Source organism: Myotis yumanensis, unplaced genomic scaffold (genome assembly GCF_028538775.1).
Source record: "Myotis yumanensis isolate MYYU_CA2020_CCGP unplaced genomic scaffold, mMyoYum1.0.hap1 SCAF_10, whole genome shotgun sequence".
Classification (NCBI taxonomy): domain Eukaryota; kingdom Metazoa; phylum Chordata; class Mammalia; order Chiroptera; family Vespertilionidae; genus Myotis; species Myotis yumanensis.
Genome location: NW_027223761.1, coordinates 36925765 through 36942571, shown reverse-complemented (window position 1 = coordinate 36942571; position 16807 = coordinate 36925765). Strand labels below are relative to the sequence as shown.

Below are 16807 nucleotides of genomic sequence, written 5' to 3'. Positions count from 1 at the left end.
AATGAGTTCGTGTGTCATAGGTTCGCCATCACTGCTCTAGTATCTCAATAAAGAAGATTTAATCAGATTGTACAGAAGCTGATGTGTGAGCTCTCAAAACCTCAGTGGATGCTGTGCTATCTTCTGGAGCTTTGCTTGGCTGCTGTTCTGTTCAGGTAGCTCACTCGTGCTCTGTCGATGCATTATATGCAAACATGTCTCCTATTCAGCAAATATTTGATGACCTGCTGTGTGCGTGTGTTTAATATTAAAAATTAAAGACAATAATGTCTATTATTAAAATATAGAACATGTTGGGAAAACCTCAGGAATTTGGAAATTGCTTTGTTTGTCAGGGCTAGAATTTGCGTGGTCTGGGCCAATAGATAGAGAGATATGGTTTAATATCTTTTTTGTCGTTGGTAATACTCACCTGAGGATTTTTTTTCATTGCTGTTTTAGAGAGAGTGGAAGGGAGGGAGGGAGAGAGGGGAGAAACATACAGAGAGACACAGAGAGAGAGAGAGAGAAACATTGATGTGAGAGAGACACATCAATTGGTTGCCTCCTGCACATGCCCAACTGTGGCCAAAGATCGAACCTGCAGCCCAGGTACATGCCCTTGACTGGGAATCCCACCTGTGATCCTTCCATGTGAGGGATGATGCTCTAGCCACTGAGCCACACCAGCCAGGGCATGGTTTAATATCTTAAAGTGCTGTGCCCTAATATTGCATTTTGTTTTCCTGGGTGTAACTTTATTTAAGCATTTTGAATTTTACATTTTAAAATGTTCTTTATTTTAGTATTTAGGGTATTTTAAAGTTTTGTAGCCAGGGAAGAAAATATAGCAGTATTTAAAAAGTCCAAAATTAGCCACTAAATTTGGAGAAAACCTCATTCACAGAGCGGGTGAGGATGTGATGAAACAGTGAGCCCTTGTTTACTATTGCTTAGCCACCTGGAGTGGAATCTTGCCAGTCCTTCAATCCAAATAAAGCTGCCAAGGATTCCATGGTGTGGGCTTAAATTGAGCAAAGATTAGTGCTTTGTTTTGAAACTTAGTGGAAAAAAATGCCAATAGTGGCTGAAGCATGATAACATAAAATCGAGAGATTGTTATCAGTCATGCAAAGAAAAAATTTAATAATGATTAAATATTTGCAAGATGTGCTTTCATATATATACTGTCTCATTTGATCCTGTTAATCCTGAGATGTGTAACTGGAATTCTTATTCCCATTTAACTCAGGAGGAAAAAAAGCACAAGGTTACCTAGTGAATAAGAGGTAGATAGTTTGTGAATCTAAGCCATTTAACTTCTAGACCAGTGTTCTTTTTTTAATATATTTTTTTTATTGATTTCAGAGAGGAAGGGAGAGAGATAGAAACATCAATGATGAGAGAAAATCATTGACCGGCTGTCTCCTGCACGCCCCCTACTGGGAACCGAGCCAGCGAATCGGACATGTGCCCTGACCGGGAATCGAATCATGACCTCCTGGTTCATAGGTAGACACTCAACCACTGAGCCACACTGGTCGGGTCTAGGAAGAATTTTTTGTGAGCTCTCCCTCCCCGCCCCCCCCTCCCCCCCCACCTTTGGCGAAAAGACACTATACCTGGATTATCTGACGGAATAAATGAAGAAAGTGGTACAGTGTTAGCTTTTTACTATTGAGCCCGAACAGACTACATCAAAAACTAGTTCTGCTTCAGCATGTTTACGAGGCAATCTAGTTCTTTCGTGAGATTTAATTACCTATTAGTTTCTTTGGTTCAAATAATTGTCACTTCTTTTCCCTGATTCTACACGTTAAAGGTTGGTCTGGGCTCTAGGATTAAAACCAATACTTCCCTGGCAATATGCTAAGTCCTAACTGGGGAAATCTGCTACTTTCTAACATAAACCGTTTTGTTGTTGTTGCATTTTGTTCTGTTTCTCTCTTTTTTTTTTTTTTTTGAAACATACATGCAAAGGATAAACACACCAAGAGAAATATTTTAGTTCAATATAGTGTCCCTTCTCTTGAGGCCAGCAGCCTCTACGTTCTGTTTTCCTAGGCTGACATTTGTACTCTCTTACCAGATGCTTGAGTTCATGTGTCAGTTGTAGCTCTTCCATAAAATGAGTTTTCAGATTTCTGTTAGTTTTGAAATGTCCTCAAAACTTCTGAGTGAATAAAGAGGTCCTATGTTGAGTATGGATGAATTTATGCCATTGGACACTTTGGCCAGCAATATAAATCTAAGAGTGATGTAGTTTAAAGAAATAACTGTTCTTGTTTTTTGAATAATGGCTTTATTGAGATATGATTCATATAACATACAATTTAAGTTTTTATAGTGTACAATCAGTGGTTTTTAATATAGTCACATTTTTGTGCAACCGTCACCACAATCAATTTTGGACTATTTTCTTCGTTCTCCCTCAAAAGACAAACAAACATACCCATTAGCACTCACTCTGTCCTGCCCCAGAGCCCTAGGCAACCATTAATCTACTTTCTGTCTCTATGGATTTGCCTATCCTGGACTCATACCATATGAATGGAATCATAAATACGTGGTCGCATTGTAGCATGTAACAGTGCTTCATTCCTTTTAATGGCTGGATAATACTCTGTTATGGATATACCACATTTTGTTTGAACACTCAGCAGGTGATGGGCATTTGCGTTATTTCCACTTTTTGGTTATTATGAATTTGTTGCTTTGAGCATTCATGTTCAAATTTTTGTGTGGATGTGTGTTTTCAGTTCTCTTGGGCACATACTTAGGAAGGGAATTGCTGAGTCATATGGCAACTTACGTTTAACCTTTTGAGGGACTGCCACGCTGTTTTCCAAAGCAGCTGTGAAGTTTACTTTCCTACCAGCAATATGCGAGGGTTCCAGCTGTTTCATATCGGTACCAACACTTGTCATTTTCTGTCTTTTTTGGTTATAGCCATCCTTCTGGGTGTGAGGTGTGGTATCTTACTGTGTTTTGATTTGTATCTCCCTGACAATTAATGTGAAATACTGTCTTTAAAGTGGTTTTCCTAATTGTAAAATGGTTTCCTGTATTGTAAATACAGGCTCATGGTTGTAAATTTTTTTAAAAAGGAACTTATTCAGAAAATATTACCCTGACCATATTGAGGCAGTCACTTTTAAAATTTTGATCTGTTTACTTTAAGTCGTTATTTTTAAAAATACATTTGTATGATTTTTCAAGCTGGGATCATATTGAACACTTAACATTAATATTTCCTTTCCCATGTTATCAAAATATTTTTGAAAACATTAGTATAAAGATAAAAATGCTAACATTTATTTAGTCCACTGTGTATCAGGCACTATGCTAAATGTTTTAAAGAAGTGTTACTAGCCCTAGCTGGTTTGGCTCGGTGGATAGAGCATTGACCTGTGGACTAAAGGGTCCCAGGTTCGATTCCAGTCAAGGGCACATGCCCGGGTTTCGGGCTCGATCCTCAGTGGGGAGGGTGCAGGAGGCAGCCGATCAATGATTCTCTCTCATCATTTTTTTTTTTAATTTTTATTTTTTGCTAAAAGTATTACAAAGGGTATTACATATGTGTCCTTTTTTCCCCCCCTGCCCTTGACAATCCCCTGCCCTCCCTTACCCCCCAGTGTCTTATGTCCATTAGTTATGTTTATATGCATGCATACAAGTCCTTCGGTTGATCTCTTACCCCCCTCCCTCCTGTCCCCCATCTCTCTCATCATTGATGTTTCTATCTCTCTCTCCCTCTTCTTTCCTCTCTGAAATTAATAAAAATATATTTTAAAAAAAGAAGTGTTGCTAGTTGGTATGAAAATTTTAATTTAGAAACATGAGTTTAGTTTTGTAAATACTTTTAGTACTTTGAGTCAGAATTGAGGTCCATAACTGCTATCTTATTCATATGTATGGGTTCATATGTGTTCATATGTATGGGAAAAGCAAACATATGTTAAAAATAAGAAGAACTCGGACCCAATCTGAGCTTGCTGTAGCAATACAGTCTACCTATTCCGGTGCCTGTCCTCTATGAGACAAGCCATTACATAGACTTAGTGTTAAAAACAACAACCAGAAAACAACTCTACACATTTTTTTTTCTAGGAAATTATCTTCCATTTGGACACCCTGAGATCAGTGACAGCCATTGTTAGTTTTCCAAAAGATGTGAGACTGTCAGTTTAATGTGTCTGATATAAACTGGGATTTGGGAGCAGTTTGTAATCTTAGATGAGATGGAGTATGGAGCCATAAATTCCTAGACCCTTTATCGTTAGAATGAACTTAGAGATGATCTCAAAGCCCAAAGTGCTTATCATGGCATGCAGGGCTGTGTTCTGTTTGGCCTCTGCCAACCTCTCCAGCCTCCACGTTCTCCACTCCCTTCTTGCTCACTGCAGTGCAGCCATGTTGACCTCCTCTCTGTTCCTCCAATTACGAAGACCTCTCCTGCCACAGATCCTTCAGACATGCTGCTTGCTCTGCTGTTAGGCTTCCTGTGCCCATAGCATGCAGCCGATGCCTGTTCATCCTTTTGGGTCTTTGCTTGATCATCACTTCCTCAGGGAGGTTTCTGTAGGTAGCGCCCCACCCTCCCCAGAGCTAACCAGCTCTGCCTCCATGTGTTCTCAAGCCTCCTCTGCTTTTCCTTCAGAGCACGCACCACAGTTTTTATCACGTAGGTGGTTGTGCTGTTGCTGTATTGTTTCCCAGCTGGAGTGTAAGTTCTCTGATGGCAAGGACTGGCTCACCGTTGTCCAACGCTATTGTTTCCTTTGTGGGCAGAAGTTTATGTCTGATGAAGTTTCATTTGTCTGTTTTTGCTTTTGTTGCCTGTGCCTTCAGTGTCCTATCCAAGAAGTCATTGTCTGTTCCCATGTCAGGAAGCTTTTTCCCGATGTTTTCTTCTAGGAGTTTCAGGTCTTCCATTTATATCTTGACGCCGTTTTTGAATTAATTTTTGTATATGATATAGGGCAGTGATGGCGAACCTTTTGAGTTCGGCATGTCAGCATTTTGAAAAACCCTAACTTAACTCTGGTGCCGTGTCACATATAGAAATTTTTTGATATTTGCAACCATAGTAAAACAAAGATTTATATTTTTGATATTTATTTTATACTAGAGGCCTGGTGCATGAATTCGTGCACAGGTGGGGTCCAGCCAGCCGGAAGGAGGGGCCACAGGCAGTTGGTGGGCCGCCTCCCCGCCCCCTCCCCCCCGTCAACCTCCTGGCTGAGGGGACAATTTGCATATTACCCTTTTATGATATAGGATATTTAAATGCCATTTAACAAAGAAAAATCAACCAAAAAAATGAGTTCGCGTGTCACCTCTGACACGCGTGTCATAGGTTTGCCATCACTGATCTAGGGCAAGGGTCCATCTCCATTCTGTTGCAGGTGGATATTTTCTTCCAACCATTTGTTGAAGAGAGACTCTCCTTTCCTCATTGTGTAGCCTTGGCATCCTTGTTGAAGATCATCAACTATGCACCTGCAGGCTTATTTCTGGGCTCTCTTTTCTGTTTTATTAGTCTGTCTGTTTTTATTCCAGTAGCAGACTATTTTGATTCCTGTGGCTGTGTAATATGTTTTGAAATTAGGAAGTGCAAGGCCTCTAGCTTTGTTCTTCTTCTCAATATTGTTTTGGATATTCATGGTCCTTTGAGAGTCCATATGAATTTTAAGATAATGTTTTTTGTTTCTGCAAAAAAATGCCATTGGGATTTTGATAGGGATTGCGTTAGATCTAAATTGCTTTGGGAGTATGGACATTTTAACAATATTGTCTTCTAACCCATGAATATGAGATGTCTTTCCATTTATTTGTCATCTTTAATTTCTTTCAGTAATGTTTTGTAGTTTTCAATGTGCAAGTCTTTTGCCCCCTTGGAAAAGTTTATTCCTAAGTACTTTATTCTTTTTGATGCTATTGTAAATGGGATTGTTTTCTTAATTTCTTTTTCAGATTGTTCATTATTAGTGTATAGAAATATAACTGATATTTGAATGTTGACTTTATATCCTGTAATTTTGCTCTATTTGTTTATTTGTTCTAACAGCTTTTTGTAGACTCTTTAGAGGTTTCTACATACAATAAAAAAAGCAGCCCAGCCGGTGTGGCTCAGTGATTGAGTATTGACCTATGAACCAAGAGGTCATGGTTCAATTTCAGTCAGGGCACGTGCCCACATTGCAGGCTCAATCCCCGGTGTGGGGCATGCAGGAGGCAGCTGATCAATGATTCTCTCTCATCATTGATGTTTCTCTCTCTCCCCCTCTCTGAAATCAGTAAAAATATATTTAAAAAAATAAAAAAGAGCATATCCTCTGCAAACAGAGATAATTTTACTTTTTCCTTTCCAATTTGGATGATTTTTATTTTTTTCTTGCCTAACTGTCTGACCAGTACTGTGTTGAAAGGAAGTGGTGAGAGTGGGCATCTTTGCCTTGTTCCTGATCTTAGAGGAAAGCTTTCAGTTTTTCACTGATGAGCATGATGTTAGCTGTGGGCTTTTCATATATGATCTGATTCTTGTACTTTTTAAAAAGATGTCAATGCTATCATTTAATACTCTTTTACCTGAGTATCATTAAACTAAGGAATAGTGGAGTAGGTTTTAGAGGAGGAATGAGCCGAACACACAACTTATTTCCTAGGAAAACTAATTTATGGAGAATTTTCTTGGTTTCTGATCCCACTGAAATCTTTTACCCACACTTTTCAGCTGTCTTGAAGATAACTAGAGATCATTGAAGTGCATGCAGAACCAGTGGTTTTTTAATCAGCCCCTCCTTAGTCTCTCTGCAGCGTTTCCCACTACTTATCAAACCTTCTCAACTGTTTCCTCACCCAGTTCTCATATCTTTGTGGTTCTCCTACCACTTTGAGTGCTTTTTCAGTTATCCTGATTCCTCTTCCTCCTCTTGCTTTACCAGTGTGTGTATCCCCTGAGGTCCTGTTTCTGATCTCCTCTCTTTTCTCCCTTTGTGTCTCTCCGTGGTCTCCTAGGCCGTCATGGTTTCAGTCATCACTGGTGTGCAGTTGATGCACAGATCTGTCTCTCCTCTTAGGTTAGCTTCACCTCTTTGATTGGCCTTGGACACCTCCATCTAATGCCTCACCAGAACTTCCCAAACGGAACACTTTATCTTTCCTTTGCCCTTGTTTCTGTGTCCTTCCTCCTGTGACTGTTTCCCAAACAGGGAGGGTGGGCTGCTCCTGCCATGCTTTTGCTGATGCCATTTCCTTTCTGTCCTTTGGAATACTTTACCTTGAACTCTTCAACATACTCCAAGGGTCACCTTCAATACCGTCTTTTCTGCAGAGTAGTAATCTGGGCTGCAGATGACCTGCTCATTCTCTGCTCCAAAACCCTTCAACTGGGGGTTTCCTATAGACTATTTAAAAAAAAAATTATGAAGCTCTTTGTGATTTCTGTGTTTGCTTTTCCAGCCATAAATTTAGCCACTCCCCGCCAGGAACCCTACAATTCACCACATAATCCACACGGAACCTCTGGTTCCTCAGAGCAAGGCTGTGTGCTTTCATGCGCCTGTCACTTCCCATGTGGCATATCTTTCACTTACGTTTTTTTTAGGGGTGTGGGTGGATAGAGTTGATGGTGGTGGCCTTTGGAACTAATCCTATAGAGATGTCTTTCATCATGTAGATGTCGTCCATCTACTGAGTTCTACAGCAATTTGGCATAGTATTAACAGACAGCATTTAAAGTTTGATTTAGACTCTGTTTTTGTTTTTTAAAATAAATTTGTATTGATTTCAGAGAGGAAGGGAGAGGGAGAGAGATAGAAACATCAACGATGAGAGAGAATCATTGATTGGCTGCCTCCTGAATGCTCCCCACTGGGGATCAAGGCCATAACCCAGGCATGTGCCCTGACCGGGAATCAAACCAGGACCTCCTGGTTCATAGGTCAACACTCAACACTGAGCCATGCCAGCTGGGCTTAATATAATATTCTTAATTGAGCCTTTAAAAGTATGGTACCTAAGCATATACACTGAAAATGTATTGGTGAATTGGATTGGTTAAAATGGGAGCCTAGAGTGAGCTTTGTTTTTCTGTTTTACTGGGCTTAGGTTATATTACTTATTTTGGATTAGTTCATTGGAATTTTTCCTTATTCCTTTTTAGGTCCAAGACAACTTTGACAAGCTTGAATTAAATAGAATGTGTTGGACCCTCTGTGTCAAAAAAAACCTCACGAAGAGTCCACTGCTCATTGAGGAAGAAGATTCATTTAAAGTGTGGGTTATTTTCAACTTTTTATCTGAGGACAAGTATCCATTAATTATTGTGCCAGAAGAGGTAAGGTGTGGCTTTGGGCCATCTTCGCATTTAATAGATCGAACTTGGAAGTGTTTGTGTTAAGTCACTGTAGATATGAAGTATTGGACTAGACTTTTTGGATCAGAGGCAAAACGGCCTGAATCAAAAAAGGTCCAAAACTTAAGTGATTTGGGGTCATGTAATATCCCTGGAGACTTGCAGACAGGGTGGGACTCTTCCTCTCTAAATTGCTGTAATTATAGACAAATCCGTCCTCAGGTCCAAAGAATATTTATTCAGTACAAGTTACATCATAATTTTTTGTCTACCTGCATATTGATAAAACCATAAGAACTGGTCAAGTGATGCTATATGGGCAACATATAGGATCCAGACTGTTTTCAAGGCTGTTTTATGTAAGGAAATACTATTCTTGTTTCAAAGTCCAGGATGGTGAATTTTAACTGTACTTCCCACAGTAAATGAAAAAGGACATTGCTTGTTTTGTTCTGAGTTATTTTTCCTAAGGTTCCAAAAGAAAACAAACAGAGGAGTAAGGTTTTGTGATGTCTTACTGCCCTTTAAAAATTACACCTGTAGCCCAGCTGGTGTGGCTCAGTGGTTCAGTGTTGATTCATGAAGCAGGAGGTCACGGTTTGATTCCTGGTCAGGGCACATGCCCAAGTTTCGGGCCCCGTCCCCAGTAGGGGTTGTGCAGGAGATGGCTGATCAATGATTCTCTCTCATCATTGATGTTTCTATCCCTTTCTCCTTCTCTCTTCCTCTCTCTGAAATCAATAAAGACATATTTTTAAAAAATTATACCTGCAATACATGCTTATTACAGTAGAAAAGCCTTATAATATGCAAAGTTAAAACCAGCTGTAGTCCTCCCCTTAAAAACAAGTCATCTGTAATCCCTTAACCTTGGACAAATTATTTAACCTCTCAGGCTTTAATTTTCTCATTTATAAGATGTTACCTCTAAGGGGTGTGAGAGTCTGCATTTAAGTACTTAGCTCAGTGAGCAGCAGGTAATATGTACTCAGTAAATGTGTTGACTCTAATGACTACTATTATTGCATACGTTAGCCTGCGTGTTTCCTGAAGATAAATTTCCAGCCGTGGAATTCCGAGTTCTAGGAAATGCACAGTCTCAAGGAATTATTAGGTGAACAAGGCAAAATTGCTTCCAGAACTGCTGTACCAATGTATACACACACCAGTGGTGGTTGAGGGTGCCCTTTACTCCCCATCCTGCCAATACAGAGTCTAGAATATAACTTCTATGATGCTTGTTCATGTTAGGAAAATCTTTTAAAAACTTCATACTACAATATTTTATTTAAAATCAGCAAGCATTAATAAACTACCAACAATAAGGGAGGCACCAAGAGGAATACGAAGTGAGAAAGATTACTTCCTGCCTTCAAGGAACTTACAGTCTGCTGGAGGGAAAAAAATAAATCAAGTGTCATTCAAAGCAAAATGGACTACTTGTTCTCAGAAAGATGCAAATGCCATGCAAATTCAGTGAAGGCAAGATTTATTCCAGCTTGGGGAAATAAGGGGATAGGGCAGCTTTTTCAGAGAGGCAGTGTAATATAGTGGCTAAAAGCAGAGTCTTGAAGGGTGAGACAGTAAATATTTGAGGCTTTGTGGACTTTTTGGGCCATACTGTCTGTCTTTGTCACAGGTACTCAACTCTGCTGTTGAAGCATAAAAGTAGCCATAGACACTATATTGCTATGCTTCAGTGAAATGGATGTTGAAGTTTGAATTTCATATAGTTTTCATGGGTCAAGAAATTTTTTTGGACTTTAAAAAAATTATTATTCCCAACCACTTTAAAAAACTATTCTTCCTTGGGTCATGGGTGTGTAAAAACATGCTGTGAACCAGGTTTGGCTGCTGGGCTAGCTTTGACTCAGGGGCCACACAATTGGCTGTTCCCTGATGAAGAGCAGGGGTCTGGAGTCAAATCTCTGGATTTGAATTCTAGCTCTATCACCATTCACTAGATGCATGACCTTGGGCAATTTTCTTCATTTGTTTTTGTTGCATTTTCCTCAACTGTAAAATGGCGCTAATGCAAGTATTTACCTCCCACTGTACTTGTGAAGATCAAATGAGAAGAATGCCTGGTCCTTAGTGCTCATCAAGTATTAGCCATTATATCTATGGGGAAAGCAGTACTAGTGCTGGGTCTTAAAAGATCGGAAGAGTTTTGACTAATAGAGAAGAATTCTGGATGGAAGAAACAGTGGGCAAGGTTCTGTGGGGCAGGAAAGCAAAGGGCATGTTCTGAGATGCGTGAAGGATGCTTACTTGGAAACACCAGGACTAGGTGATTTAAGGCAAAAGTAAATGTGTGAAAAGGTTGTTGGGTAGTTCACAGAATTGCCACGATGGCCTAAAAACCAGGTGCGGTGGCTGGAATTACACTGGTTGCTCCAGTGAGGACCACAAGGGAAAGGTTGCTGCCACCGGAGGGTAGGTGTTGCACTTGTACCAAGGAACACCTCTGGCCCTGCACACTGGGTGCTGCCCAGGAACTCAGGTCTTCCTGCAGCTTTCTTGTTACCAAGGAGAGTTTTCTCTAGTGCCCACTATCCAATTCACATTTGGGATGAGGCATCTAATTGGTGGCCTAGGTCATGTGCCATAAGCTAGCTGCAAAGGAGGCTTGGAAAGGATACATTTACATTTTTACTCTTACCTTGGGAGGTAGGGGATTCCCTAGACATACGAAGGGCTTTAGATGCTGGGCCGTCAAGAAGACTCATACATATCCCGTCTAAGTGAAACATGATGGCTGTGAAGAAGAGTGGAGTAGATAAGGCTGCGCATAATTTTGATTTTATCCTGTAGGCAGTGGGGAGCTGTGAGCCATTGATTTTTGAGCAGGAGAGTGACAGGTAAATAGATGAAATATGGAGAGGTGGGAGATGGGAAGTTAAGAGAAGGTAAGTGGTACTAAGGACTAAAGAACCGTAGCATCAGTGAGAATAGAAAAGAAGAGCAGATAGGAGGGACCTGGAGGTCACAGAACCAGGCTCATCGTGCCTTGCTGTGCGAAAATATAGACAAGTGTCAGACTGGGCAATTAGGAAGTAATATAGTGTAGTTGTGTAAAGCATGGTCTTTGAAATCAGACTGCCCGGTTTGAACCCTGACCCTACCACTTTTTAGCTATGTGACTTTGAACAAATTAGTTAATCTTTCTGTTTGGGTTTCCCCATCTTTAAAATGGGGATAACTGCTCTCTTCAATGGACTCTTGTGAGGATAAAAATAGTTGATGTATGTGAAGCATTTAACGCAATGTCTGGTCCCAATGTAAGTACTCACTGAATGGTGTGTGTGTGTGTGTGTGTGTGTGTGTATGTGTGTGTGACAGGATGATGGATACATTGGGGATACAGTGGATGCTGATGTGTTTGGTCCATTTGGTACATTGGTACATCCTTGTGGAGCTGTCCTGTATTCAACTGAAGTGCATACCTAGAGCTTGTGAGAGGCCAGGGCCAGACACAGAGATAGGGAAGCCATGGTAATAGGTTAGATCAGGTAGGAAGAGACTGTAGTGGAAGAGGCGAGGCTGAGGACAGAATCTTGGGAGCGTTTTGACAGCAGCAGGAGGAAGTAGGTTTGGTAAAGGAAGCTGAATTGAATAGCGGGTGAGGTGGGAGAACTGAGAGAATGTTGAGTCATGGGTACTCAAGAAAGAAAAAGTTCTAAGAAGCAGAAAAGTAGTTCCTGGCATTCACTGTCACAGAAAAATTAGAGCGTGATGAGTGAGAAGTTGCCCTTGGATTTAGCAATGAGGTGGTCATTGGTTATCAAGGGAAAGGCAGATTCACTGCAGGTGGGAGCAGTTTCTTAGTGCTTGGTAACCATAATGATGTAATTGCCCATGTATGTAAAAGCGGAAATACAAAATAAAACATGCTGTGGGAGTTTTGTCTACAGAAATTGTCTAGCTTGCCCTGACCTAGGCATGTGTATATACTTGTGTGGCTCAGTTGGCTGGGCATGGTCCCGAGCACCAAAGGGTGGCCAGTTCGAGTCCCAGTCAGAGGGCATATACTCAGCTTGTGGGTTTGATCCCTGGTAGGGGGATCAAAAAAACCTTAAAAAAAAGAGAGAATAGAAAAGTTAAACAAAACGTCCAGCTTAATACAGAGATATATACGAGGAGAAGGGGATAGAATATTTATAGGTAGAGAAAAAGATACACCAATGCTATTATAAAAGCCAAGCTGCTGCTTGGACAAATTATGCTAGAAAAATCTCCAGTATCCTCTTCGAAGACGTTTTGTAGTTACACTCAGTGCTTCCAAATGTATTAGTGTTTTCCTTGGAACTGGAGGAGGGGTGGTCTCTGACCTGTGATGTTTTGGTTCTTTCCATTACTAAAATATTCATGGTGAACTTGAAAGTGACCTTGTCCTGATTTCAGAATTAGAAATTAGTGAGTAAGGAGACTTACCTTATTCCTCGGGGCAGCACTTGATTGATGTGAAGGACTTGTCATTGGCTTTAAATCATCACGGACCCACAGGCTGTGAAGGGAGCCAGTCAGCATCACTTTCCTGACTGCCCTGCTTAAACTCAAAAGATTTATTTTCCAGGTGGCTCGAAGAACTGGGGCCCACGTGACTATCTTTTCTGCACCCGAGCCTAGCCAGAACTCCGTGGCAGGCTTACCTTCATCTTGTCGGGCTGACAGGGACGTCTTGGTCCGCTTTCCAAACAAATTAGTCTCATTTGGGAAGGGAACAGCCTGTCTTTGATGTGATAGAATAGCCAGGCAGCCTACCTTGTCATGTTACTGTTCGGACTTACTCTGTGTTTTGACATCCTTAACTCCTTCTAGTTAAAAGGAGAATTAGAGTTAGTTTTACAGATTATTCCTCCATGGCCAGGAGTACTTGTGTGGGGAAAGAAGGGGTTGTTAAAACAGATTTATGTGGAAATGCTTTGTCTGGCTGCTGAACCAGACTCCTGGAGTTTGAATTTTTTGCACTCTCAGCACATCTCCTGTCCTTTGACCAAGCACTGCAGACTCGAGGTCACACTGTGTTATGGAAAACACTAGAATCATAATATTTCTTAAGGTGGCCATCTCTCTTAGATTTTTTGCTTTCTTCCTAAATACTTTAATAACATTTAAAAAACTGTATTTTGGTACAGTTTTAGACTTACAGATTTTAATAAAATGTAACGTGAAAAAAGATGTATTTAAAATATAAAATTTGAAATGTCTTTGTTATGTGTATATACTAAGTTTAATTGTAATCTTTTCAACAGTTTTTAGACTTTATACAATTAATTTTTTAAATTTTCCAATACTGTAAGTCCCTAATGATCATTTGCATTTTAAGTCCAGAATGTTTTTAAGTAAGATTTTGTTCTCTAGCTTTGATTAATGCTATATAAGTAACAGCTGTAGTTATATGAATAACATAAGTGGTATAAATAAGTTTGCTTTTGACTTAGTTTTCCATCACCCAGAAAGTAGTGTCAAGAATATTGAAAACATATTTAAGTTACTTACTACGCAAAAGTCCTTATTTGAGATGGGTTTGTAATTTTTGTCATACGGTATTCCTGGAAACATGTGTCAAAGTATAGTTTTTACATTAGTATTCACTTCCCACAGAGCCAAGAACAAAAACAGGATGTGTCCGTTGTGAGCTTGTTTGGAAGAGTTGCCTTGAAATAAATATCAAACCTGAAATAGTTTTAAGAGACCCTCCTAAATAAAACCTGAAATAAAACCTGAATTGTTGTTACGCCAATAAAGGCCCTTTTCAATGATGATAGGGAAAGAACATTTAACAAAATAAATTTTGGAACCAAAGGCATTGCAAAGCACATGCAGTTTAAAAGTTTATTCTTTGTTATTTTTGGTGAAACTTGCTTGGAAGGAGGAAGTAAGCTGCTTCCTGAAACTGAATGAGCTCTTAGAATTGATGCAGGCCACTCCAGACTCACACGCAGCACGTGATTTATTAGTTAGTATAATTGAATAGCTGAGAACGCTTGTCTCTCCTTGGCCCAATGTAATGATTTAAGAGGTCCTTAAGTTACTTGGTTATGACAAGTAAATGATTGTGTTGAAAGTCAGCAGGAAATGAATCTAATTGGTTGTCTGGCACAGTTACTGGCAATGCTGAGCAGATGCTGGTGCTGATGCCCAACTCAGAAAGGTTTGGGAGGTCACCTTCAGAAAGGTTTGCTCGTAATAGGTCCTTTCTGGGTTACAAACATTATAAAAGGTCGTCTGATAGGCAAGAAGAACTAAAGCTCCGACTATGAGGCTCGGTCGGGTTCATTCACTAGGCGCAGGTGAGGCAGAGCTGAGGCTGGGTGTCCACAGATACAAATGGTCAGTTGGATGCACCTCTTTGCCACGCCCACTTTTCCTCATGCTTGTGGCCATAGGCATATACTGGCCTTGGCTTCCTACTAAAACTTCTAGTTGTGCCGTTACTACACTTACCCCAAGTTGTGATCAGGCAGCATGGGCCCTTCGTTTTGCTGCCTTGGGGCGATTGCATTTCTGTACCTGTTAATGCCTCTAAGTTAGTTTACCATGGGCAGTTATTTATTTTAATGTTCTTTCTTTCCTTTGTCTTTCTTTCTTTTTTTAAAAATATATTTTATTGATTTTTTACAGAGAGGAAGGGGGAGGGATAGAGAGTTAGAAACATCAATGAGAGAGAAACATTGATCAGCTGTCTCTTGCACACCCCCTACTGGGGATGTGCCTGCAACCAAGGTACATGCCCTTGACCGGAATCGAACCTGGGACCCTTGAGTCCGCAGGCCGATGCTCTATCCACTGAGCCAAACCGATTAGGGCACCTTTGTCTTTCTTCAATCTCTTCTTGCTTTTATATTTTCTCTCTCTTCTTTGTCTCATTCTTTCCTTCCCTCTTCCTTTGTCTTCCTCTTAATATGTCCTTTTTCTCTCTTCCGCTGATAATCCCTGCTACTTCTGTTGAAGAGCCAAGAAAATAATCTCTGATAAACTTAATAGCAGATGATAGATCTCCAACAAGAGAAGGAAAAGACCTGAATGTGTCTTCCTCCAACAAGTAAACATATGTTAGATTTAAGGGATTAGGTAATCTCCATACTAGAGGATTTTTACAATCTTATCAAATTAAATCGTAGAACTCATGATATTTTTTGACTTTGTGATATTTTATGAATGTACATTTCTTTGCAAATATGTTTTTTCTATTTTTTTTTGTTAAAGTTTATTTCACAAGCAACGTTTTAACCAAGTTAATGGAAGTGTTAAGAAGAGAAAGAAAGCCCTAGCTGGTTTGGCTCAGTGGATAGAGCATCAGCATGCAGACTGAAGGGTCCTGGGTTCAGTTCCAGTCAAGGGTACATGCCTGGGGTTGTGGGCTTGATCCCCGGTAGAGGGCGGGCAGAAGGCAGCCAATCAATGATCCTCTCTTATCATTGACATTTCCGTCTCTTTCCTTCTCCCTTCCTCTCTGAAATCAATAGAATATATATATTTAAAAAAAAAGAAGACAAAGAAAAAAATAATTCACAATCCTATTTGTAGCAGACTTGCTGTTTCTATGTTTTGTACTAGTATTTGTCAAAATATTTTCATAATCTTTATGGAGTGTAAATCATAGGTAAATCTAATTTTGCATTCTTCTTCACTATGTACTTTCATAAAAGCTTTCTTTGTTTAAAAAAATATTTTTATTGATTTCAGAGAAGAAGGGAGAGGGAGAGAGAGATTGAAACATCAATGATGAGAATCATTGACCAGCTGCCTCCTGCACACCCCTACTGGGGATTGAGTCCACAACCCAGGCATGTGCCCTTGACTGAAATCAAACCGGAGACCCTTCAGTCCCCAGGCCGACGCTCTATCCACTGAGCCAAACTGGCCAGGGCTATAAGTGCTTTCTTGAAAGTAATTTTAAATGGTGGTATAATAGTCCACTCAATTGCAGAAGGGAATTAACATTGATGGAGTACCTAGTGTGCCTGGCACTGTGCAAAATGTCCTGTATTTGTTTCATTTTATCTCCATAGTAGGTATATGTGATGGATGTTATTTTATTTTTTAAAATATTTTTTTTTATTGATTTCAGAGAGGAAGGAAGAGGGAGAGAGAGATAGAAACATCAATGATGAGAGAGAATCATTGATTGGTTGCCTCCTGCACACCCCCTATTAAGGATTGAGCCTGCAACCTGGGCATGTGCCCTGACCAGGAATCCAACTGTGACCTCCTGGTTCATAGGTAGAAGCTCAACCACTGAGCCACGCCAGCTGGGCTGATGAGTGTTATTATACTCATTCATTTCATGAGGAAATTGCAGCTTAGCTTAATTTATTTCAGTTTAACTAACATTAATTGAGCTCTACTACGTTCTAAGTACCATACTGAGTTCTGGGGATTCAAAGATGAGTGGGACATGGTCCCTCCTGTATGGAATTCATAAAACAGTGGGGAAGCCAGTTAGTAAAAAGATCATTTTAA

At 40.1% G+C, this 16807-nt stretch overlaps 1 protein-coding gene across 2 annotated transcripts in view; it reads left to right on the top strand.

Moving 5' to 3' along the window:
* Positions 1 to 16807, top strand: part of SWAP70 (switching B cell complex subunit SWAP70) — a 73295-nt gene that overhangs the window by 31326 nt on the left and 25162 nt on the right. Inside the window, exon 3 of one of the 2 annotated variants that reach the window (XM_070425318.1) lies at positions 8147 to 8320. The exons of the other annotated variant lie outside the window; for it this stretch is intronic. Coding sequence (XP_070281419.1) covers positions 8147 to 8320 — 174 coding nt within the window. The remainder of the gene's footprint in view (positions 1 to 8146; positions 8321 to 16807) is intronic. 2 annotated transcript variants of the gene reach the window in all.